At 31.8% G+C, this 27,489-nt stretch overlaps 2 protein-coding genes across 7 annotated transcripts in view; one reads left to right on the forward strand and one right to left on the reverse strand.

The window, feature by feature from the left end:
• Positions 1–1,267: 1,267 nt before the first annotated feature.
• The window catches only part of LOC144850699 (uncharacterized), a 49,866-nt gene continuing 23,644 nt past the window's right edge, over positions 1,268–27,489 (reverse strand). For 3 of the 6 annotated variants that reach the window (XM_078708079.1, XM_078708080.1, XM_078708077.1), the window contains 15 exons: positions 26,124–26,243; positions 25,668–25,791; positions 23,208–23,387; positions 14,090–15,579; positions 13,466–13,597; positions 12,319–12,456; positions 10,810–11,094; positions 10,136–10,246; positions 8,367–8,462; positions 7,860–8,082; positions 6,630–6,662; positions 4,245–4,539; positions 3,068–3,161; positions 2,400–2,558; positions 1,268–1,977 (listed from right to left, as the gene is read on the reverse strand). In XM_078708079.1, coding sequence (XP_078564205.1) covers positions 1,534–1,977; positions 2,400–2,558; positions 3,068–3,161; positions 4,245–4,539; positions 6,630–6,662; positions 7,860–8,082; positions 8,367–8,462; positions 10,136–10,246; positions 10,810–11,094; positions 12,319–12,456; positions 13,466–13,597; positions 14,090–15,579; positions 23,208–23,387; positions 25,668–25,791; positions 26,124–26,240 — 3,921 coding nt within the window. In that variant the 5' untranslated portion in view covers positions 26,241–26,243 and the 3' untranslated portion in view covers positions 1,268–1,533. Of the gene's footprint in view, positions 1,978–2,399; positions 2,559–3,067; positions 3,162–4,244; positions 4,540–6,629; positions 6,663–7,859; positions 8,083–8,366; positions 8,463–10,135; positions 10,247–10,809; positions 11,095–12,318; positions 12,457–13,465; positions 13,598–14,089; positions 15,580–17,004; positions 17,165–23,207; positions 23,388–25,667; positions 25,792–26,123; positions 26,244–27,489 lie in introns of those variants that run through there. The other 3 variants (XM_078708081.1, XM_078708078.1, XM_078708082.1) reach the window with 3 other exon arrangements.
• Positions 24,502–27,489, forward strand: part of LOC144850711 (uncharacterized) — a 229,643-nt gene continuing 226,655 nt past the window's right edge. Inside the window, exon 1 of the mRNA XM_078708105.1 lies at positions 24,502–24,556. The gene's annotated coding sequence lies outside the window, so the exon portion shown is untranslated. The remainder of the gene's footprint in view (positions 24,557–27,489) is intronic.

Genomic DNA, 27,489 nt, shown 5'->3' on the forward strand with positions numbered 1-27,489 from the left:
ATTTGATGGTTTCTAAATTTGATTGATAGAATTAAAATGATTAAAAAGAAAATTCATAAACAGTTCTACATAAAATTGAATTTTAGAAAATAAGCATACATACAAACTGGCAGATTAGTATGGATTCACTTTTCCATTATAATTCGTTAATATGATTCAAACAAAAAACATACGTCTTTAGGTCACAGATAAGAAAAAGATAATTATTTTAAAAATTCTATCAAAGAGTAATGCATTTCAGATATAACAGTGATTAATATTATCAATTAATTAACAATAGAATACTTGCATTACAGTACACACAGTGCGTTTACCTGATATAAAATTATCTAACACAATTAAAAAAAAATTATTATTTTGAAACTGTTTAGAAATCATAAAAGAGAACAGAGAAACTAAGAACATTTAAAATTGCAGAAGCATTTCTAAAACTAAAACAAAAAATTAAAATTGTATCAGCTAAAACGATTATAAGTACATTTATTGAATTGTATTTGATAAAATCATTTTTCACTTAACTGACTTGGTCAAGGTAGCTTGTATCACTTAAATAAATTAGTCTGAAATTAAGTATCAATCTATAAGTCACCCTGTGTATGCATTTTATATAGAGAAGAAATCCTGTAGAATTCAGGCATATTAGTTTTGGGCAATTGTAGTAATTGAGCAGTCTAGTTTACCAGTCTGGTCAAGTTTATCTGACCTGACCCCTGGAAGAACAGCTTACATGACCTGACTGCCCAAGGAGAGAGCTTACAGTGTATGGCTTGGTCTTTGAGGGAAGAGCTTAAATGACCTGACCTTTAAGAAAAGAGCTTATATGACCTGACCCATGAGAGAATTAGAGCTTATATGACCTGACCCATGAGAGAATTAGAGCTTACATGACCTGACCTTTGAGAGAACAGCTTACATGACCTGACCCTTGAGAGAAGAGCTTATGACCTGACCCTTGAGAGAAATCTTATATGACCTGACCCCTTGAGAAAAGAGCTTATAAGTGAAGTATTTAGTATCTAGTAATTTTAACTTATACAGTAACTATATTTGTTTTTACAATCTAAAACTGATTTACTACTATATCGTAAGTACATTTTGCCAAAATGTAAATTTATTTCAGTTTCAGTTCACTCAAAATCTTTTTTTTCACAATAAGAAATCTAAGACATGGTTCTAAAAAAAATAACAGTTTTTTGTTTTTGTTGGACAAAATAATATAAATCTCCAAGAATAATTAGGAAGACATCTTATATCATCATTATTATTTATGTAATAATATATAAACAGTATAAAATTTCTAATCATCTAAATGTTTTTGCTTACATATATTTGCATAACATTTGAATACTCGGATGCATACATATTCACAGGTATAAAATATTTATACATTAAAGGCACTAATTATTACAATATAAAACATTCCTCATTAAGAGAGGATAATTCAGAAATCTAAACTATTATGTACTGGAATTTTAAATTACAGTTGTTTCATATTTCTGGAATTGTTTTTTCTTTAAACGAGTTTTCATGAGTTTATATGAATTCTTTATACCCTTCTGCTCCGGTTACTATCACGTCCATCCATATACGCATTGCTTCCGGTGATGGTGCCACCAGGAAATATGTCCTTTCGCGTGTTTTTACGCAAAATGTAAGATTTGGATTCGGGCTTTTATGAGGGCGTAAATGATCGAAATAGACTTCTTGAATTGCTTGGAAGTACATCCCGCCCTTGGGTCTGCTTTCGTCTTTTTCACTTGCATAATAAAGAAACGATCGTTTTGTACGACTGAAAACAAACCAACGCTTTCGCCACGTTTTGATGCGTCCGCCCATTTTGATCATCATACCACGGCATGTCGTTTTGGTGAGGTTAACGTGGTGGCAGTTGTCCACGTTATGGCCATTCACTTCAACGTGGTGACGCAAATCAAACTCCGTTGAACGATTCGGTAGAAATCTTGTTAATGGACGGGCCTGAAAAAATGAAGAAGTTAAAGTAAAGTATAAACTATTTTAAAGCAAAAATACCTAAAAACAGGGGTAAAATAACTAACTTTTTTAATTCATTATGTCACCCTTGGTTCACCAAATACAATTATGTCTCCCTAGGTTGACCAAATAAAATTGTCACCCTAGGTTGAAACAATTAAATTATGTCTCCCTAGGTTGAAACAATTAAATTATGTCCCCTTGGTTGACCAAATAAAATTATGTCTCCCTAGGTTGACAAAATAAAAGTATGTCCCCCTAGGTTGAAACAATTAAATTATGTCCCCCTAGGTTTAAACAATTAAATTATGTCTCCCTAGGTTGAAACAATTAAATTATGTCCCCCTAGGTTGAAACAATTAAATTATGTCCAGGTTGACCAAATTGGACTACCCAGCACAACTTACCTGTGTGCTGCCCATTCTAAAAGACTTTTCTCTTATCTTTACTTGGTTCAACACCAACTCTTCTCGCCTTAGACTTTCGTCGTGGAGTTTTCTTTCAAGCTCTTCCCTCTTCCGGTGTTCCTCTTCAAATTGAAGATGTTCAACCATCCGAAGCCTCTCCTGAAATCAAATGGATTTTAACATTTTAAGATTTTTAAACATTTGATTTGCCATTATTTAATGACAAATATGAACAGCTTGATGAAATGTAGAAAACCATCTTCCACAAGTTTTAGGAGACAGCAAAGATTTTAATAAATTAAAGCTTCTTCTGTAATGACTATCTGTATATAATTCTTTACGTTAAAAGCCGAAGAACTTCGCCAAATTCAAAGGTTACCAATAGGGGGCGCTGCTCTACAACTAGCAAAGCTACTCCTAGTAACCACTAAAACCTAGTCATTGCCAGATAAAGATTTGGTGACAACAAGTCAAAACAAACTTCACACACATACCTATTCATTATCGGCTTAACTTAAAGAATTATATACAGATAGTCATACAGATGATCATTCATCTGTAATAACGTTTTATAATAATTAAAAATAATGAAGTTTTAAAATGGTGCAATTTAAAACACTTTTCACAATCTGCAAAATAAGCAAAATAATTAAAATATATTTACACACCTGCTGCTCTAATAGAGCCTGTTTTTCTGCTTGAGCTTCTCGTAACAAACGCTCCATATCCGCCAGTCTCTCCCGCTCCTCTACAGTAAAATTACTGATGTAAAAAATAGACATTATTGTTAATTTGGCTGTCTCTCTAAACCGTTTACACTAGGTAGGTCTCAGTGAAAAATATAACTTCACACAGACTGCATTCATTCTTGGAAAGACGCACTGATTAAGAAAAAAAATCCCTTGAGGAACTATAAATTAAAACGATTTAAACTCTCAGTGGATTTCGACGACGTAGTTGAACAGAGCGACAGTTGTCAATGCTCAACGTGCACGCTATGAATCGTGGTTCCAGTCCAGTTAATTCTGTTACGCACTTTACAGGAAGTCATTAAGTACAATCGGCATGATCTCCTATTTGCGATTTCCTATACAGCCAAAATAATGTTGACACTGGTCGTGTCAAATTTTAAGGGTACTACTGTTACGTGCGTAAGAATGTCAATGAAGTGCTATTAATGAAAACATATCGCAAAGACAAATACAAAATAATTCAATGCTATGAGTGTAAGACTCAATAGAGAAACTGAAATTAAAGTTGTACCAAAATATTGTTTTCAGCTAATTCAATTAGGACTATTTAATCAGACATTGCAAAAGTAATTTTGACATTACCCGTAAATTTATAGAGTATGAGTATTTTTGTTGATGTTTTAACTGATAACAGTTAGAAAGAAAACCATGACATACTGCTATACCATATTAGATTGAAATAAAAATTCAGTAGAACTCTATTAAGGGGACACCTTTGGGACCAAATTAAGAGTCCGATTAACACGGGTGTGCCTAAAGAGGCATGCTACTGTAATAAAACCGGAAAGTAAAAAAATATAAGCCAATTACTACATGTTCGGATTACCAGAATTTCTAGAAAATCAGACACATTAGGCCAGCCCATGGGTGTCTGTCCTGTATTGTGAGAGTTGATATATTGTAGTGCTGGAATTTAAGCTCTATCTACACTATCAAACTAGTTTGACAAAAGTGTAATATGCCCAAATATGGTAATGATATGATGTCATCATGTCCATATATGGGCACATCACATATTTTTGTCACATAACATTTGATAGTGTAGACAGAACTTTACACTCCTATAGACTAAAATATAATTATTAAAACTAACCCAGATTTTGCCCATGATTTTGAAGGTGTTGAATTTACTGATGAAAAATCCATATGGCCTTCAATACTTTCAAAACTTGATACGCTAGCGGCATCACTACAGTACCCCATCATCGTGTGAATCGTGTTGTGACGTGGAGAATCGAACCGAGGAGAGTCTTTATAATGGCTTCCATTTAATGTGTTTGAAAACGACTCGCTTCGCTTCTTCTCCTCCCACTGTGCGCGGACCTCTTCCCCGGCCCGTTTTCGTAATTCTAGCAACCGCTGCTTTTCTCTCTCAATAAGCATATCGCCTGAAAAATAAAATTAACCAAATTAAATTAAAAGAAAAAGAATTACACATTTTTTTTTAAATATGTAATTTAAATATGTAATATAGAAAATTAAAACATAACAGAATTCAATTCTTCCTTGATAAACTTTTTAATTAATATTAATTTTTTTTTACAGTACATGAACAAAAAGGGAAACAACAGACAAAAACCATCAAAAAAACCCGTCACTTAAAAAAAGTCAACATTGAAAAAAATATAAATATTTTATACCTAAATTGCTTAACTGTTTATAAAATCAATAAAATTATGTATTTATTGTTCACGGTCATTACTTAAATCAACAAATCATAAACAATTAGTTATCAATCAACAAATCAACTGTCAATCAATCAACAGTTGCCATAACGATGTCAAAAGTAAAATTGAATTGTGTAAACTTGTCTGCTTCCTATCGGAAATGAAAGCAAAAGATTGAGTAGTGAGGTGGCGCTAGTATGATGTCACAGAAGGTGTGAATGACGTCAGTGACAAATCAGTGACAATGTTAGTAAGGGGACAATTATAGAGACATTATAGTGAGGTATCTCTATGTTACAATGTATGTTAATGTATGTATCTTACGTCATTTGTGACAGACATTACTAATTAAAATTATGAGTAATTCATAATGAAACATAAACAGCTAATTATGTACAATAATATATTTAATTCAATAAGTTTGTTAAAAATGACCTTGTCTAACAACATTATTACTATACTGTTTTATAGTACTGTAGATTACAGTATAATAGAAATCAATGCATTGTATAATTATGTAAAGAATTTGCAAGAAAAAAAATTAATTTGTCCAAGAATCAAACTCAATCAATGAAATAAATACCAATAAAAATGTATATAAAATATACATTGTTTTATCCATTCATTCATTCAGTTATTATGTATTTTTTTTTATTCAGTTATAACATTAATAACTGGGGCCCGCACTAAAATCGAAGGCTTGTCTCATGAGGGCCCAGACAATACACAATGTATATTACATTTGACTGACACTGTAAAGTCACTCCATTTATTTTAGCATGTAAAATTTGAACTACCCGAATACATTACAAGCAAGGGAATAAGTAAATAAAAAGGAAAGAGAAACAAGGTTTATTTTTAAAACCGAGTTAATACTTATCATTTTAAATCAAAGTACATGTTCATAAAACCACAAACTTTTATTATCCTTGTTTGTTAAATGTAATTACTTTTTTATCATGTTTGCTAACTCTTGCGTATTTGACGGTGGCGTAAAAATGTCACGTAACCCTATACTAATTTATTAATAAGTCTAAGAAAAGAGGAATTAGTTTTTCAATGATTGTCAACATATTTTTAATACTAAAATAACACCAATATATGTTGATATAAAGTTTTGCGCCATACCACGTATATTAGTTCTGAAAAGAACTGTTGAACTGAGGAGAAACTCAACAGTTCTTTTCAGAACTAATATATGTGCACAATTGAAGGATCAAAGATCAGTGCTTTGACAAAATTTATAATCTTTCTGTCTGCACATCTGGCCAATATGTCATATCTATCTATATATCTATGTTATATCTACAATAATGTCATTCAAGAATACAACATTTCCAGTATGTACAGTATGTGCATCGCGGTAATATGTTTAGAGTGAGTGTATGCACTATTTGACGATCATTAAATAGTACTTTTTTTTTCATATGTATAACATTATATTATCTATCAAGAATAATACAATATTATCAGTGTTATGTATGTGCATCGTGGTAAGTGCACCTTGATATGCTAATTAAGCTAACAATGTATGTTGCAGTTCTTGTAGTTCTACAAGTGTAACCTGTGTAAACTAAAGGCCAACTCAAACAGCCCTGTACAACGAGTCATTGGCCTTTAAGCCTAAAGCACATGCATGAAACTCCCGCGACAACATGGATGAACGGATGGTGAACGTCCCATTTAGACCAATCAGATTAATCAATATTATCATTAATATATATTTTTGACAAAATGACAAAAATAAGAAAATATGTTTGCGATGAGCAGCTCCAAACATTTGATTTTGATTTTTTAAAAACATGACTTACCTTCAATTTCTTCCTCTGCTCCAGAGTCTGAGTCTGCAGTTAGTCACAAAAAGGTCAAAGGTGAAAGTTAGTAAATAGCCCATGCAAAATCAAATGATAAATCGTGTAAAACAAAATTAAAAAAAGGAGGGAGGGGAATGAAATGGATTAGGAGGAGGATTATTGTTATTAGAACAAGCAAATGATAATGGAACTAGGTTTAATAGGTTTTCCATTTAATAAACATGTTTTAATAGAACCCCTTCTTGGGGCACTCCTATTAAGAGGACACTTTCCTGTTAAAACGGGGCAATTTATGTTTTAACACTACAGCCAACCTGTATTAAGGGGACACTGCCCTGTTAAAATGAACAAGTGGAATATATCTTTTAATACTGCAGCCAATTCCTATTCAATGGACACTTAGTAGAGACTTTTTTGGGTCAAGACTGTGTCCCCTAAATAGGGGTTCTAATGTTAACAATCTGGTACATTATTTATTTGTCCCCTTAACAGAGATTTTACTGTACAATTTACTACTTTAAATTTGCTTCGATAGCTGTACAGCTCAATTACAAGAGTATACAATGAACATAAACTCTGTTAGACCTGAAATTGTCTGAGTGCTCCATCATAAAAGCTTTCACAACTAAAGTATTATCATCATATTTTTTTACAGTTTTGTACAGTTTGTGTTTTATGCCATTAGGTCTTAATGATGTGTATTACCACCAAGGTCAATGAAAAAATTCACAAAAAAAAAACCTCCCTACAATCATAATTCAATATTTTGGACAAATGAATAAAAGCCTGAAACATCACTTTTTAATTTAAAATGAATTAGCAACACGAAAAAAAAAGGCAAATAAAATCTAAAACACTGCACAAAATAAATTATAAAAGCAATTTCATTTTGTTATAACCATTAGCTTAAACATAACCAAAAATCTGACTTTCTTTCAGCTATTTACTTAAACCGTTCACAATGAAACAAGCAAGCAAGCATGAGGTTTATAAATTAAAAATGAAGCAAAAATAAATTAATAAGGAGGATAATTAATAATTATATTAGTTAAAAGTACTTTTGGACTTTTGATTGCATTATCTAGCACCTTACACAACAAAACACAACATAACTCATCTGTTGGTGGTTTGGAGAAGCTATCACAACAAAGATTGGTTTGTGAGTATGTGCAGATGTTTTGTACATACTTTAATATTTTGTTTGTAGTCAAAAAAAGATAGTATTACCTGTCTCTTCTAAATGCTGTTTTCGGTTTCGTTCGATATCAAGGATTGAGCCGCCCTTCTTCAATGAGGAATACGGAGATGAGTGTGGCGAGTTCTCGTTGGACTTCTTGCCGACCGTAAGCGGAGAACCTGAATTTTTGCGTCTTCTTGCCAGGAACTCATCGCTTAAAGACATCTCTGGATGTAGTTTCAAACGTCTTTCTGTCATATCTCGGATTTTTTTCTATTTAAAATAATTTGAGAAAACATTTTAAAAACAAAAAGAGAATAGACCCTAAAAAAATGAATGTGAAAATATGAGACAGATCGTCTTCAACTTAATTTGCTATGTTCAGTTTGATCTTTTCACTCTCTACATAGAATGGTTGAACACAACTTTGTAGCATTTTGTAGGTACTGTAAGCACAACACAAAATGGTAACAATACTAAAATCCAATCCAATACAGTGTTCATTACATTTCATTTAAGTTTGTATACCTGAATAAAAATAAAAAAAATGTACTTACTAGTTGATTTGGATCTTGAATAAATACCGCTCTTTTTGAAAGTTTTGCTAGAACTTTGTTGTATTTCTTTTCTATATCAGCTAATTGTTTTTGCTCCTAAAAGATTACAAAAAGATTTTCCATTCATTAACACAAATATATATCCACACCTATAACATTAGTAGAGTTACAATACATTCGCACTTGTTCAGTTTCACAGTACGCAAGACGCTGTCCAAACCTTTATATGATTTTCACTAATTTTAACAAACTTCTGTTCTGTTTAGCATTAAGTAGTAATGTAGACATTGGAAAGGTAAATAGAATTATAGAGAAGTTAGTATAATTAGATGAAAAAACAAAATGTGATTGGCAGTAACATATAAAAACAGTGTCAAGAATGCTTTTAAGAGTGGGTGGGTGCTGTGTTGATGTGAATGTAAGCATTCAGTAATACAAAAAACTGTAGACTAAAATAATCAAACCCACCCAATCCACTTAGTACAACTATACCTGTGGGTTGAAATTTATATTTTATAGAAATGAACTGAAATAATAAATAAATTATGATTTAGATTATCCACAATATACAATATAAGATAGTATATTAAAGTCATTAATATACATACTTCTAGTATTAATTTTTAAACTTACCTTTTAAAATAAAAATATCACATTTTAAAAAGTGCAAAAGCTTTTCCAGACATGAATGACAACGACTACAACAGTTATATCGTTTTTACGATGCACAAACGATATGTGGTGCTAAGTAAATAGTCAGGTATTATCGATAGCGGATGACAACGACATAATGTCAATAATATTAAACTTTGATAAGAGAATCCAAAGTTATGCATGATGTGTAAAGGTCAAAGGGCAACAGGATGGTGTGTTTGTCATAATCTGACAGGCAGGTGTGGGCCTATTTAAAGTGAAGGGACCTTCTCCAGAACATAAAACAGACATTGTCACTCATTTTTCTTAAGCTCTGTCTACACTATCAAACTTTATGTGACAATAAATTGTGATGTGCCTATATATGGACATGATGATGTCATATCACTACAATATTTGGGCATATCACTACCATATTTCGGCACATCACACTTCTTTTGTCAAACTAGTTTGATAGTGTAGACAGAGCTTTACATAATTTATTGTCATTTTAAGACATATTATTAGGTCATATTTAGTGAATTCGTTAGTAAATATATTATAGGACATACTCGGTGATAAGTTCATCATAATTTAATAACCAGGTGTGAGCCTTAATGAAGGAACACACACATTCATTTCAATGGCAAATTGGCAATGGTATCTGACCATGCTGAAATTGAGATGCTCCCTAATTTAAATATGATTTGTTCACACCTTTTAAAACCTTAATACCATGTGATCCATTATTGGAATTTCAGTCAAATTACAAACCTTTTACGGAGGCATGAACGACTAGATGATTCAAGCAAGTATTACTTTTACACATTTATACTATTATCAGATGTCTCATCGAAATTGACTGGCTTTTATGAAGATTAAACTTACCATCATTATTTTCGGTCAAAGGTTAAACACCATTAGGACTCAACAAAGTGTCCGCTTAATATGGGCATATGTAATGGGTTAGCTGTAGTGTTAAAACATATCCTTCTTGTTTAATTACCAGAAAATATACCTGGTGTGTCCCTTGAAAGGGTGTCACAAAGGCGGAGTTCAACTGTATTAATAAATACTTGGCATTAGATAATAAAGATATAAACATTTTTGAATAATTTTTTTAATGCAATTCTTACATTTTCTAGTTCAGTGGTTGCTATTGTTCTCTTTTGTTGTATGTCTTCAGTTTCTGTCTGTGAGTCCCGCAATACAGCTGTCATCTGCCGATCTATATGATTTACATTATCCTACAAAAATATGCACAAAATATATACCTCAAAAAATTGTATTAAGTTCTGGAAGGGAAGAATAAAGTTTAATAAATTGCTTCTTTTTTATTGACTCGGGTATCTTGTCCTATTAAACGTAACATGCACTCCATGCCACACAACGCTAATCAAAATAGTACCATACACGCCTACAATAGATGCTTATGCACATTTGTGTTCTAGAAGGGTATATTTAGGAGTGATGTGTATTTAGGAGTTATGTTGATAGAAGTACTTGCATACATTAAGCTCTGTCTACACTATCAAACTATTTTGACAAAAAAAGTTTTATGTGTCCAAATATGGTAGTGATATGCCAAAATATGGTATTAATATGACAGCATTATGTCCATATATGGGCACATCACTTTTTTTTTTCACATACAATTTGATAGTGTAGACAGAGCTTTAGGCGAGTGTGGTACTACTGTATTATGTATATCAAGGCATTCTGTGTTTAGTAGGACATTTTTTATGGTACTAATAATAATAATTTTGATTTTGTTCAATCTGCCACGAGATAAAAGAAAGAGTTGAAGTACCTTCCTGTCTTTGAGGATGACCTCTGTCTGCCTTTCTTCCTTCATCAACTCCTGTTCCATGATCTCTTTTTCTTCTTCTATTCTAGCCTCAATTTCAAACTGCTGGAACTCAAGATCTTCAAACTTCTTGCGTTCGATATCTACCAGTTCTTTCTCTCTCTGCAACCTCTGTACCAAATCTTCTTTACTATTCTCAGGACAATCTTCCAGAAGTTTCTGCGTGGCTTCGAAGGCATTCTGAAGTGACTCTAAACTATGCTTTGTCTGCTCCAATAAGGACTTCTCCTGTTTAAGAAAATTAAAGTATGTATGAAAACTGTTTAGGAAATTACCATAGAAACCTTTAACATTTTAACTTACCAATTTTGTGGAACATATGCATATTGTTGAGATATATTAAACAACTATTTTCTTATGTCAATACTAAGAAGTTTAAAATTTAGATTGAGTTAGAACACGTTATCAAGAGTCAAAATGGAAAATATTTGACTTCGAAACTTATTATCAGTCACATGATGACATGACTAATGAATACTTATTAATTAGAAAGTACAAGATTGAAAAGAGGCCATAGTATCTGAATATCGACCTCAAAAAATAGAAACTTGGGGAGAGGTTAATGAAATCAAAATCATTAACCAGCAGTATTGCAGAGTTGTAATATTGGAAGTTTAAAATTTATTATACTTGGGTAATACCGGGTTCAATTCATTTTTTTTTTTTCAAGATTTGTTTTTCTCTACAAGAGAGAATAGAAAATATATGACTGTAAACGTTCATCTGGTTGGTAGTAAAAAATAATATAGAAATTTCTTTTAACCAACCAATATTGAAATAAAACTTAGATGGTAAAAAGCTACCTTTACCATTTAAGTTTTCTTTCACAAATTTTTTATTAAAAAGAAATTTAAAAATACAGAATAATATATATAATAAAACAAACAACAATTTTACAAATTAGCATTCAACATTGTATGATTTTACACACTGTTAACAATTTGACGTAAAACAAAAATGAACTCTAAAATGGATAATTATAGATCTCATCTCATCGTATTGTATATGTAGGAAACTTGTAAATGGAGGCAACTACTTTTTAAAAAGCATTTCATTAAATGGCATCTTTTAAAGTTTTCTTTAATCTTTTAAACTGGTTTTCAGAGTTTTGAATAAAATTGTATGATAAAACAAAACACAAACAGAATACACAGAGCACCATTGTCACAAACTATAGAGGGTAGCAGACAAGTTTTATACTTGTGAGTTGAAAATGAACAAATCAACTGATCATTTGAAAATGATCACAGACCTATTGACTTGTTAACAGTTTTTGTGAATATCGGAAAAAAAAAAAGTATAAATGTTTATGACAATCATTAACATTTACCCATAATGATAAGAAAAAGTTAGATTAGTAGCAAAACTGAAAGAGTATTAAAAATGCAAGTTAGTTTATCAAACAACACGGACACAACAATTAAAAGAACGAAATCTGCGACAACCACAGACCTTAGCCTTCTCCTTTTTGACCGTGTCACCGAGTCTGACTTTTAGTACCTTCAACGTGGCTATCTGTTCCTGTTCTTGTTTGAGCCGCTCCATCTCGCTCACATGCTCTCCTTGGAGCAAAGCGGCCTCTATCTCAAGCTATAAGACGTCACATCACACAACATTGACAAGGGCAGCAAAGAGTGCAGCATGGTTTTAAATTGCAATTTTTACAAACCACGAGTAAATATGTTTACATTACAATTTGCACACAATGTGTCAATCAAAAAACCATTCCAATTTTAACAAAATAACATGTTAATAATTAATTTTAATCGATTAGTAGTGTTGTATTTATTAAATGTTTTGTTGAATAAAAACAAAATTAACAAAATTAATTAGTAATGTTGAAATAAAGTGTTAGTCAATATGTAAATTAGCATTAAAATAAAGAAAAAACAAGCAAAGGTTTTAAGAAAAGTTATATATAAAAATATTAGGATGAGGGAGAAATATTCATCAAGTGGGTAGATATGAAATGATAGAACAATGGAAATGAATAAACGAAGAATTGACAAAGGTACATACAGGATAAATAGAGAGAAGAATGAAATGAGAATAGAAGAAGAAAAAGTATATATATATATTTTTTTTTTTTGGGTGGTTCACATTTAGAAAACACAAGAGACAAACATATACAGGATAAAATCAAAGAGAAAAAGAACAAGGAATTAGAATCTGTATGTATTAACAATTAAACTCTCTAAAGAGTCTATCATCATTCAGCCAAAATGCAGTTAAATTGCAAACTACCATATTAATACCATTTCCCCTTTAATTCCCAATTTCATTATTAACTTACAACTGTTAAACATATTAACTCATCTACCCCAATCTACTTAAATTTAAATTCACTTCTAATCATAAGTCTATAGCTAACGCAAACAGAAGACCAATATGGTGCACATCTTGGTTCCAACAAATACTGTACAATACATTCCTAAGCATATACAATGGAACGACAAAAGGGAAAAAGAATGATATCAGATACTTCAAAGCATGTGCAGTGGAGGATACAGAACAAAATTTTCCCAAGATAAAACCTACACATACTAAACCCAAAATATATAAAATAAAATATAAATTCATTTTAAGGAATGTAACCCACCTCTCTCATTGTTTCCGATTCCTGGTTATTCAACATTTCTAGGACTTTTTCTAGTTCTTCTACCTTCTGGATAGAATCTGTTCTTTCTTTGTCCAGTCTCTCCAGCTCGGTTTGAAGTTGTGTCAGTGTAGTCTATCAATTGGAATAGTAATAACATTTAAAACATTTTAAGTAACTTTTAACTTTAATGTTATTAACAGGATGCACGTACTGATAGGGGAAAAGCTCAAAATGTTGAGTGATAGCCATGTAAACTATCCATAGGGGTTTAGTAGTAGTTATATTAATAATAGTTTATTACTTTTCTTTGTTAATGTACTATTTTCTTATTATCTGAAATAAAGTAATAAGTAAATCTAATTTATCAAACATAACAAAAGTAGTGGAACTATAGCTGGTAATTGCCTCCCAATCCCAAGGTCCAGGGTTCAATCCTGACCTATTGACATTGTTTTCACTCTTTCAACTCTACTCCCAAGCCTCAATGAGACTTATTTTATAAGCACGACAAATGATAAAATAGTTCATCCATCCTGAAATTGGTGAGTTGCTTGCTGTTGGATGCATAAGAAAGAGAGAAAGGGAAAGAGAGAATAATATTAATAAAAAAAAAGATTGTCTTACTTTTTCGTCATCAGAACCACTATCGGATTCCATAGACTGCTGCTGCTGTAAGAACTTCATTCTGAGTTTGGCAGATGGAGAGTCATCACTGCCATTGATCACTGCACCATTATCTCCTTTCAATCGTTCATACGATACTCTTCTTTCAGTTCTTGGACCTTTGAATGCTGGACAATCGACTTTAATCGCCGGAGGGCTTGACTCAGCTGGTTGTTGGGTGGTTTCTTTGATTGGTTCTTTCTCAAGTTTTGGAATGAAATCGGGTTGTGGTTCTGTTCTTTTAGAAGGTGGATCGTGATTTTGATTCTGATACTCTGTGCAGATGCTGAGAATCTCATCCAGTCTTTGCTGCTCAAGATCTGCCAAACGTTGCTCTTGCTTCCTTTGAGCAACCATCTGCATATGTTTGACGCATAACTCCTTCTGTTCCTCTTCTTCAAATTGGTCAGGATCAGCAATGAATGTTTTCCGATGTTCTGTGATGTCTTCTCTTGATTTTCTATCAGGTCGAATAACTTCTTCTGGTGGAAGTTTGAAGCTGACAGACCGTCTGACATTTTGATCTGCTGAAGTTTTTCTGATTGGTGTGATTGATTTTAATTCTGGTCCACTAGATATTGAGCTTGAACTTAAGTTTGATTGGTCGGAACTAGACGAAGAACGATCTTGTGTAGCGGACACTTTCGTAATGGAAATAGAACTTTCTGGTGACTGCTCAGCGACATCTGGTTTCTGATGATTTCTACGCTGCATCAGACTACTTTGACCCATCCGAATACGATTTGGCGACATAGGAGGTTTATCTGACAAACGAGGACTACCTAGTGGTGATGTCCGCTTGTGCCCTAAAACCGGGCTTCTTTTCTTGCCATTTTCAAATTTTGTCCGTACAGAATTTACTGTTGGACGGAACTTATTTGTTGCACAAGTTTCATTAGCAGTGTCTTCATCCTCCTCATCGTCGCATATTGCGGTTTCTCGTATTTCAGTTGGCGAGCCAAAATAAAATGCTTCTTTTGGACTGGAAAGATCTTCTTGGTACGATGATCCATAAATTGTTGAAGCTTCTGAGCTGGTTGAAGCAGGACTAAGAATGTTTGAGCTATTGGTTCGTTTGACATCATCAAGTGGTGAATCAAATATGGCATACTTGTTTTCAATCATAAAGCCGTCGTCGTCTTCGAACGATACTTGCCTCATAATTTCCTCGAGGTCCGCTTTAATACTGACCTCTAATGCGTCCTCTGAATTTCGATTGCTATTACTATTAAAGTTTTTGTGCGCATGAGGGTAAGAATTCATACCGTTCATTTGATGCGTGGGTCTGTTTGTATCATTTACATGTACGTCACCATTTTGTTTGATGTTTGAGTATGCAGTTGATCCATTGATGGGAGTGTACTCTAATGTTCCAAGTGACTTAAGTCGCTTTGCTTCTAAAGGATGGTTAAACTTGAAAACAGCCGTGTTTCCAAAGCAAAGCATTGCTCCTGAAAAAAAAAATGTAAAAAAAGAAGTATAAAAGATTTATGTTTTATTTGATGATTGTATTTAGGTATTCATTTTAGAAATTGTCTTTTTAAACAATTTTATTGCCACTGTTTAAATCTCTGTCTACAATATCTAGTTTGACCAAAAAAAGACTGTAATGTGCCCAAATATGGTAGTGGTATGCTTAAATATGGTAGTGATATATCATTTTCATGGGCACATCACATTTTTTGTCCAAAAGTTTTTCGAACATTTCCTCAAAAAGTAATGATAATCTACTTAACTAAAATTATAATATGAAAATTTAAATTTAAAATATTAAAAGATCTGAAAAAAAACCCTCAAATAGACACATCGATGACAAATGCCTGAAAAATGTTATGCCACCTTTACAAAAAAAATCATCAAGGGACCAACACAACAGAAACAAAGAAGTATGAGTCATGGATAAGAAGTATAAATAATATAAGCTGACATAACTATTAATGTATAAAGCTCTGTCTACACTATCAAACTTTACCAACAAAAATGTGCCAATAATGGACATGATGACATCATATCACTACCATATTTGGGTATATCACTACCATATTTGGCAACATCAAAGTTTGAAAGTGTAGACAGAGCTTTAGATTGATATTGCAACCAACCATTAAAAAAACATGACTAGAAAATAGAGCATATTTGGAAATATTATAAACAATTAATAGAAAAACAATTTAAAATCAATTAAACTGCCTGACATGAAATACACTTGTAGAATATCTTAAGTTTAACTTTACTAGATTGCATTCCGGTACTATAAAATAAACTGTATCAATAAGTCAAGGATTCAGTTTACAAATTGTCACTAACAGAAAGGAAATTTGATTATATATTGATGTCATTGTTATGCTATATCTAGGTACCTAAATATACAGTTAAATAAATATTGCAATACCATTTTGAATCTTTTAAAATATGTATTAAGATTCCAGGTTTGAATAAAGATAGATTTAATCAAGGTAATTAGGTAATACAGTACATTGTGAAAAATAAATATTGAAGTACCATTTTGAATCTTTTAAAATATGTATTTAAGATTCCAGGTTTGAATAAAGAAAGATTTAAATAAGGTAATTAGGTAATACAGTGTTGTGTAATATAACATGCAATGGTTCCGTGTACATCATGAGTCACAACCATGAATCTTCTGTGGTCTTAAATAGTTATTAATAGATGCTTTATCAGCGAGAGGTCTTAGGTTCGAATCTGTTCTATCTATTTTATCACAATAATTTATTCGTAGTGAGCTATGCTACACGTAACCATGTTACATAGTGTGCCATAGTTAGTTATGTGTTCCAATTACACACTGTATTATATATACACTATTATACTGTTAACCTCCAAGGTAATACCATTCTAACCATAGCATTGCCTACCTTTCTTATGAATGAAAGTAAATTGTGGCAAAGTTGCCGGTAAAGACGCAAAATACATATTGTTGCCAAGCTCAACGACATCCTTCAACGCAATGCCAAATGACCTTATTCCAAACGTGGCCATACGTTTCTCTGCCTGGCTACGCGGTATCACTTGGTGTTTCATCATCTTTATACCAATTCCTATACCAACAGTACAAACTACTACGGAGTGTCTGTAGTAAGACGCGGAATTTTTGAAAATCGATTTAAATTGTTTAAACTGATGAGTCTTTTTGATCAAAGATGATAAGATTAATTAACAAAACACAATGTCTACAAACATTTGCATCCAGTTCCGGTAAAAGTTGCACTTTGCTGTTAAAAACAGATATTGAATGTCAGAATCCTTAGAATATTGAATCCTTTTGAAATTTAAATATAATTAACACTGTAGTCCAAAGCCCTTGATGGAAAAACAAACGATACATAATGAAATGTACGAAGTCCAACAACAGCTAAATATAAATCACAGCAAAGCTTTCTTCAAACATTAACAGACTTAATGACAACTGAACAAGAAATAACTTCTGATAAATGTACGGTGGATAATAATGATTCAACCGCAGTTCCTGAAGAAGAAAAAAAAACAACTATGACCCAAAAACTTCTAACTCATCAACAAAAAAACACAATGTCCTCGGTGAAATCACTTGTGTCTGCTAGTGATGGCTTTACTATGATGACACAAACCCAAGTTCCTCCTTCTTCCAGTTCGCTCGGAAGTGCTGCAGTGTTCTGCCCCGAAGTTATCAAACAACTGAACAATCGGCTCACAAATGTAGTATTTAATATCATTGAGTACTGTAGATAATATGATTAATCAGGGCAGGATACAGAACCAGGGACATCTAATTAATAACACGTCTAAACGATAACATTAATCATCGGATCATACTATTGACTTTTGTCTTTTTCTTACTTATGCAAAAGGGGAGTGGCTTAATTGATTGTTAATATTAACTTTGATTGACATCATTTTCACAAAGATTTACAAATGAAGTTTTAATCCTATTCTTACTTATTTATAATGTTTCGATACTATTTTTTGGATGGGGAGGGGGTGGGAGAAGAAATGACTGGCTGGGGAGGATCTATCTAACATCCTGGTTTATATTCAGTGTAAGCCCATCCCCGGTTTATACATAATATGCAGTAAAAGTAGTATAGCTTGGTTCGCACTATTTGACCAATCACAAAGCAATTGTCAAAATGTGCACGTTCCTGTATTCCATCCTAGTGAAAATAAATCTGAATAATAAATTTGAAACCTACTAAATATAGTTTACAGTTTAAATATAACTTACGTATATTAGAAGGATACAAAATATGTGGGTAATAGGCAAATAAACTCCATTTGTATCTTGGGGTTATTGGCCCACCTCCCAAATCTGACATAATTTATGTCAATGTTCAAAGGCGGTTAGCTTGTGTAACCACTTGGGTATGGTACGGAAAATAGTAGCTACCTATGACCTGTGTAACATAAACTAATAAATTATTAAGAAATTAAATTAAAGAGAACAATAACATATTGTGAACCCAAAAACATATCCTGGAGAAGGAACTGTTTAATAGCATTTCCTGTCTTGACCAATCAATGTGGCAAGATTATTAAGAAGGAAATTAGAGTTATAATTAATCATATTACCAATTTTAGCATGCTATAAGTTCAAGTGAAAAACAGGTTGGACCAATTTCAGAGATAAAATACACAATGTAAACATCTACATTTTTTTACTATCTGTTCTGTTTTTGATTTGTTGGAAATAAGTGCCTAAACGTTATTCGTTTATTTTCCTTTTTTCTAATAATATTAATAGCATAAATGGCCAAAATTTCGGGATAAAATTATGAAGTGGGATTATAAAAAGATTTGATTATTAAAGGCATTAGCTCTTGTGTTTAAATTTAGGCTAAACAATTATGGCACAGATTATTCTCGATCATATACAGTATTACAGTTCTACATGGAATGATAATAAATAAGATGTAATTTTCTTTTTTCTTTAGAGAATACGAAACATATTTATTTTAATTCTTTTAATTAAATTATTTGAGGTTTGATTTAATAGTGTAATGCAAGATTGATAAATTGAAAATTTACTTGTCAAGAAAATTAAAAAAAACATGTTGACATTAGGAAAGGACTTGACAAACTGATTTACGACAGAAACAGATCATTTGATTAGTCAGGGGTAAAATGGATCAATCAGGCAGACCAATGCAAGAGGCGTGAGGGGTGTAATCTAATTAGCATAAAGTACATCACCCTCCTTTATTCCCCGGCATTGAAACATCCCAAAGCTTCCCAAGTACAGACAAACTTTCAATTATATCCGTTGGTATAAATGCACTGCTACGTTAGTAGTTTTGAAATAAAACTTAAAACACACATACCCCCCAAGGTATTAGTACGCCCTATGGTATGCATATCCCTCTTAAGCTCTGTATACACTATCAAACTAGTTTGAAAACAAAATTTGATGTTCCCATGGACATAATAATGTCATATCACTACCATATTTAAGCATATCACTACCATATTTGAGCATATCACTACAATATTTGGGCACGTACATCACACTTTTTTTAGTGTCAAACTAGTTTGATAGTGTAGACAGAGATTAAGGGTATGTTCTTCATCCTCCTGGGGTATGCATGTCCCTGGAATATAAGCACAAACACATAAGAGGGTTTCATACAGTATTTCTGGTTTTTTTTTAGAGAAAAAATTTATTTATCAGGTTTTGTCTTTATTTTGTATTTTTAAATATTATTAATAGAATGTTAATTGTTTTGTTTATAATCAAATATTTTACAATGAAAGGATAACACATTTTAAAACTTTCAAATCAATTGTAATAATCAAAAGATTTATTTTATTTTAATATTTATTTGAAATTCTATACAAAAAATATAACTAAATCAAACTGAAAAAATAATATTTTAATAGTTTTTCCATGTGTTTTTCATTTTCCAAGTAACCAACTAACACAATTAATTATCATATTAGCAGTAACTAATTGTGTTAGCATACCCGTTGCCACGAGGTAAATAGCAAAATACTTCTTGACACATTTAGCCGAGCCCTCAGTCCCAAGGGAAACAACGTAAGTTCTTTGGACTCGGGATGCGCAAAACCACGGACATTCAACTATCAAAGGTCACGGTAGAATGTAGAATGAATGTAGGACGGGGTAAACGTCTGCTAACTTGTATCAAAGTATCAAATAGTTCATTCCAATCAAAACACATTAAACTTAATTTTTTACATGTTGTCGATAGGTTTGTGACATCACCGAACATTATTTTCATTTTGGTAGCTTTTGTAGCGACACGATAACAATGTTTTTGTAATTCTAATTGTAAAATTGAAACATAGGATGTATGGTAATTCACATCAGACGGCAGAAAGTTAATTTTATCTAAAAAAGGTGGAAAATGGAAAATCGAACTATAACAATGATGAAGTGATTAATTATGCGTAATTCCAAACTTGGAAAAACAATGGACATTAAAAAGACAATGGACATTAAAAAGACAATGGTTTGGAAATGAAGGAATTGGCACAGGCAGTAAGGTTGTGCCTACAATAGAAAGGGTGGAGTTCAAATCTTGTACTATAACTGTATTTTACATACATTATTAACAGAAGAAAAGTTTATACTGTTGCAGTGCTACTATTTATACCAAGCCCAGTGGGGAATTCAAAACCTCCTCCTTTCACTGGGAAGTTTCAGTGCCATACAAACTCTCTAATATTTTTTTTTGTGGCTAACAATTTCTAATAACCCTTTTTTCGTAGTTTATGTACAGCGCTTAGAGGTTTCACAACATTGGCGCTATATAAAACCAGGATATTATTATTATTAATAATGGCCATCCAACACATGCCCATTTCAACTCTACAACAACATTACCAAGCTTCTTTAAAAACCTATAGGTACATCATTACTAAAATTAGTTGTCCTCTTTTGTCAACATGTTGTCTGCAATCCAACAATTCAAGTTATTAAAATAAAAACAAAACAAAGAAAGAAAATATATCAAATTCAATAACAACTCTAGTAAAAGATTTAAAGACAAAAACAAAAAAGAAATTGATTTCCACTCTAATAACAAAATTTAAGCAAATAGGACAATAGCAATTTGTTAAGTAATTATCTTAGGAAATTGTCAATGTACGTCTATTGGCCGAAGTGAAAGAATAAACTAAGCATAAAAATAATAGGTACACCAAACATCTTTGGTAATTATTCAATCACAGCATCTACTGTCTAACAATAATTTGATTAGATATCGCATGCAAAGAAAGTTTTGCATAACATTTGTTGGCAACTGTGTGAGGTTAAAGGTTAAACCTGAAAGGAATCAGTAAAAGGAGAGGATTGGAGATAAATATTTTGATAATAATGTTTAATAATAGTGATGAACTTGTAATGGTAGTGTTGTGATATTATGGTAATGGTCACGGTGGTGCTGGTAATGATGATAATAGTGATGGTACTTTGTAATGGTAGTGATGGTGATGGTCACGGTGGTGCTGGTAATGATGGTAATAAATATTGTTTCCCATCGGCTTTGTACATGGTTGGTTTTTACAAGGGTTATTTTCTATGAAAAATATGCTCAAATTTTAAGCCAATCCCAGGGTATGCTTGATACAGAATGTACGTTAGTCAAAATCTTTACGCAACACCTGACATTGTTTAAATTACGAATAGGCCATTCACCTTCTAAATCTCACAACACATCAATTTTAATTTAAAGAACATGATTAAGATATCACAGGTAATGTTACATGTTAAACCAAATCCTATCAATTTCCTAACAAATTAGCCTAATCATTAACATGCTGTCTGTTATGTCACCATTTTAACACATCTAACAGCGAGGTAAAGGTGGCCATCGCCAAATGAAAACAATCTGTTTAAAGATTTGCTTGGGAGAATAAAGGTAAAAGTTAGATTTTGTGGTACGCCATGTGTTTGGGAAAACATTTTTTTATGATACTGGTACAGTCTGAATTGGACCTAAGACCATGGACCTATAAATTAGGTAGGCCCATGCTAAGACCTTCAGATTTGAAGACACTCAGATTAAACTACCATGCAAATTCAAATTCCTATTGCAAGAAATTAACATCATGAAAAAAAAAAACTTAAATTAAATTTAATACATACTCCCATAATGCAGCTAGTAATCAGCGCAAAGTTGTGTCATGATTTAACCGGGTACCCATTTATACACCTGGTTGGATAGAGGCAAAAGTAAATACCTTGCCTAAGGATACAAGCAATGTGGTGAGAGTTGGATTCGAACCCACAATCAGTAATCCAACGTCCAACACACTGCCCATTACGCCCTCATAAGTACAAGAAAAAATGAACTGCAGATAACCAAATACAGTTGAATTTATTTCCTCAATAAAAAGAATAAGACATTCAAGCGATTTAAATCATTCATCGGTGTAATGGAAAAAATGTGAATAGTAAATTAAAGAGGAAGAAGATGACACTTGTGGCATAGCTCACATATGATCAACTTGTAATCTGTCATCCTTGGTGCGTTAAGCCGCTACAACAAGTTACAGTTACAGAATCTTGTTAACATTTTAACAGGAAGATTGTCTAATGATGTGATTGACACGACTGAGAGTTTAAAATCGTGCAAGGTTAGACAACATTAATAGGTACCTGGAAGTCAGGGAACATATTCACCAGCAAAATTCTACACAAAACAAACATAAAGCTTTGTCTACTCTATAAAATTTTATGTGACAAAAAATGTGATGTGCCCATATATGGACATTATGTCATATCACTACCATATTTGGGAATATCACTACCATATTTGGGCATATCACTTTTTTGTCAAACTAGTTTGATAGTGTAGACAGAGCTTAAGGCTACATAAAATGGTAAAGCTGGCTGGAACACGAAATGACCACAAAACGACTTGATAGGAAGTTTAACAAAACAATAGAACAGAAATACTTGACAAATTCCAAAAAAAAAATACTGTTAAAAAAAACCTTTAAAGCTCTGTCTACACTACATGAGCACATCACATTTTTTTTGTCACATAAAGTTTGATAGTGTAGACAGAGCTTAATAACAGAGTACTTTTATAATTCTATAGTTTAATCGTCTGTCACCTACCTTGTGATATTTTTGTAGAGGTGTAGATTGGTTCGTTATCAACAGTACACGCCCCTTTGGGATGGATAGTGACTACATCATTTGCATATTCAATGATGCAATGTTCAGGCTCCACCCCTTTCCCTGAGATTACAATGTCCTGTGTTGTATGAGCATCAGTACGGCCCACTAAGTTGTTCCCTGTAAAACATTATGTATTATAAGTATATTATTAGGTAATATAAGTCTGTCTCTTTGTGGCTAAAACTTTCCATTTCTAGGTATTCTGATTAATGACAGGATTTGTTTTATAACCACAACAATGTGTTTACCAAACAACGTAATGAAATTCAAAACATTATTTTTGGTCAAAGTGATTAAGCTTTTGTGACATTAGATATATTGTTCACCTGAAAAAAAGTAATTTTAATGTCTTATAATATAATAGTTAAATTGATTTAAAAAAAAATGATTTGCCTGAAAAATTTAAAGAAAACTAGAATTTAATTCGTCACTTTGACGAATTATAGGTGATCATTTTTATCATTTTACTGAAATTAATTTTTTTTTAAACATGCACGTACATTAACATACGATCGGAAAATGTTGATGTATGCCATCCTATTATATGCTTATAGTGCTGAGTTGTGCCTATATGCCATATACAATATGTACAGTATATACTGTATATCTATATACAGTGTAGCATAGGTGAAATTGCGGGACACATGTTCTAATTTTTTGGCATGATGACGTTATCAAACTAAACTTTAAGATGACAATTTCGAAAGATAATTAATTGAGCAAAAAAATATAAGATTTGGAAAAAAATTTGGCACGTAGAAGCGCTGTGCGCGCTCTTTGAATTGTGTATAACTTTGACGAAAAATATGAAAAAACTACTTTTTCACTTCAACTGGCCATATGTTAACGTCACAACATCCGATAGGCTTAATTTTTATATGAATTAATATCTACATTTCATCAGCTTTCATAATAAATTATAATCATCAAGGTAACCTTCAATTCTGAAGAGCTGTAAGATATTCAAATTTACTGCGAAGGTGAAATTACACGGCCTACGTTATTCAAGTTTTTACGCGTGATGACGTCATTAAAATGAAGATAGTGTCAACTCATGATAAAGATAATTAATTAAGCAAGCACATACTGAAAGTTGTGCGAAATTCGAGCACACATAACCAAGATGCGCTCTGTTGAATGTGATAATCTACACAAAAAGATAACAAATCCTAATTTTTAAATTCAAGTGGCCATTTGATGACGTCAAAACATTTTGTACGTAAAATGTGTACATGAATTCATATCTACAACTCAATGGCTTCCAGAATAAGTTAAAAAAATCGGGGGTCATCTTGCATTCTGAAGAATTATTTTCATTTTAAAAAAGACCTATTTTTCACCATTTTCAGAACTTTTGTAAAATAAATGTGCGCATTTTGTCATTTTTAACGTGCTCGTATAGCGTTATTTTAAGTCGGAACTGACTCAAATTTGGTGAATGTACTAAGGATGGTGAGTAGAATGAGATTTGTAAAAAAAATTCATATTTTTTACGCTCTTTAAGTATCGCGCGCGCAAAAACGCATTTTTGCGCAGTAATTTTTTGAAACACGCAAATGGCCTAATTCATGCTCTAAATTGATCAAAACTTAATTTTGAGCGTTTTAAATTTTTAACGCGCGATATCACGCGCATGAACCTACGTGCGCGTGCGTTTTTATTTGCTAATATTTTTACCCTTGATCTGAAGTTTACGTGTAGTGAATTTCATTAATATGTGATAATGAATTATGGAGATATGATTGATAATGTGATTTCGCAAAATGGCGTATAAATGTCGTCACGGATGAGTGATCACGCTGGAAAGCTTATTAGGATTAAGTTGTATTATTTGAAAGATATTCTGAAATTTTTGTAATCATTGACATTAAACTTTTTGAGATAATTGTTACACAAAATAGTGTACAGAAACAATAAAAAGAAAAAAAATAATAAAAAAAAAAATAATAATAAAGATTTTATACAATAACAATAGGTGATCATTTTATTCTAAATGATCACCTAAAAATAGTCAAATTGGGTTTTTGGTTGTTCTTTATAACTGAACATTTTGTTTTAAATGTTTTTGGGGGACAATACATCTATAAATTGGCATATTCAAAAAAAAAATTGTAAAAACTATTTTTTCAGTGGTATAACATTAAGGTTAGACCACTATTAACCAGAATTCATCATTAATTATCATAAATATTAAAACTGACAACAAAACAGATAACAAAATTGAGATATTATAGAAAAAAATTATCATTAAACAAGGTTGTGCTAATATTCATACTTCCTTTGATAATTTGTTTGATTTCCTTTATCAATAATAGTAAATATATTGGAGTATATTATTTTAGATACATCACTTTTATTTTGTGAGGAATACCACACTCTGACTCATGAATAACAAACCTTCTTTGAGGGGTAACAGGGTGACTGCTGTGCTGATGCGACTACCTCCAAGACTGACTAAATGCGGTCGCTCCGAGTGAACTTTCAACGCTTTACTAGTATCTGTTAGTTCTAATGACGTATCCTATAAAAAAAGTTTTCATCATTTTTGTAAAAATTAAATAAATCCTCGTTTTAACACAACCAATTGTAATACTGTAAACAAACAAAGATTTTAATAATTTTTGAAATTCTTATGTAATTGGTAAGTGGCTTTACTAAATTCTGACGTATTAAACATGAGTTAAACATAGTCTAATAGTCCAGCCACCATTTATACACACAAAACACTTGATGATTGAGAAAAAAATTTAATAGATGTTCTCAATTTTGTTCAGCAAAAACAATATTGATTTGATCTTAGGGTATATAAACAAACTTAATTTTTATTTTATTTGTTGTAATATGTAACAATACCTGACTATTTTTCTGTGTTCTCTTAAGACTGTCTTCCCATGTGTCCTCGATATTAAATTGTGACAACTCCTCCATCGTGAGAACATGATCTGTGAGAATTATCTCACTTGACTCCATCTTCTGTAAAGATAAAAATAACATTTAATTATAATTAACATTTAATTCTAATAAATAAAAGACAAAACATTTTGTAGAGATTATCTTTTACTTTTGAAGTATCAGTATCTAACATTTGTTTAATATATTTCTATTTTTGTATTCTAATATGAGCTATAAAAATACAATAATTATTAAAAAATATTAAACAAACTTAGGTATCAGCACAAATAGACTTTTAGTACCTTTCAACAATAACAACAAACAAAGTTATCTACATTTATCTAAGTACAAATTCCAATGACCTATAACAATAAAAGATACAGTCAGTAAGTTGTATAGCCCCCTCTATAGTATTAGTTTAACGATTTCTTTCACTCACTGTTCAGTAGTGAAGCGTACTAAATCACATCTAAGCCTACATAATACTTTTTGGCAATGAATGGGATTTAAAAAGAAAAGAAGAACTATAATATAAGGTTAAAAGTTCATAATTATTACCTATCAAATGATATGTCAACATTAAAATGAAAGAATGAAAAACTTTTGTATGAAAAAAAAGGGCTTAACATCTTTTTTTTTAGAAAAAAAATATGAGAAAAGACTTTCATTTGCAATGATTATCTATTTAAAAAATCACTCTAATGCAGTTACTGCAGTATTGTAACTACATTAAAACATCACCAGTTTATGCAATTATTATTAATCAAGAACAATTTATTAAATGTCTGTCAGATCATAAACTTCTACATTGAAACAAACAAACAACCAAATGTATACTTTTACAGTGAACAAATGCAGTTACTGCAGTAACTTCAGTAGAATGTAGACATGATTGTAATTGGTATGTACATGATGTCACTTCAGCAGTACAACAATCCTCCAGGTACACAAGAAACCAAACACTTCCTCTTGCTATTTTCAGGCCTTACGTCAGAAATAAACAATATGGTCACTGTACTCAGGGACAAAATAAAGGAAAGGAACTACCTACAGGATATCTTGTGTTGAAAACAACACAACAATGATACAGTTCATACACATGTCCATGTTGACAATCAAATGAGAGTAGATATAGTATAATGTGGTTCATTTACAATTTAGTAAAAGTTGTTTTAACGCCAAAGAAATTACAACTTATATCTTTCATTTCATCGATAGGAACTTTTCTATATAAAAAAATCATTTCTTTTTAGCAGCAGGAAAAAAAATGAAACACAAATAGAAATTCTGAGACTAGAAAAGTGGATTTTTGTATTTTGAGGGAAAA

This window comes from Antedon bifida, chromosome 8, assembly GCF_963402885.1.
Source record: "Antedon bifida chromosome 8, ecAntBifi1.1, whole genome shotgun sequence".
Lineage (NCBI taxonomy): Eukaryota > Metazoa > Echinodermata > Crinoidea > Comatulida > Antedonidae > Antedon > Antedon bifida.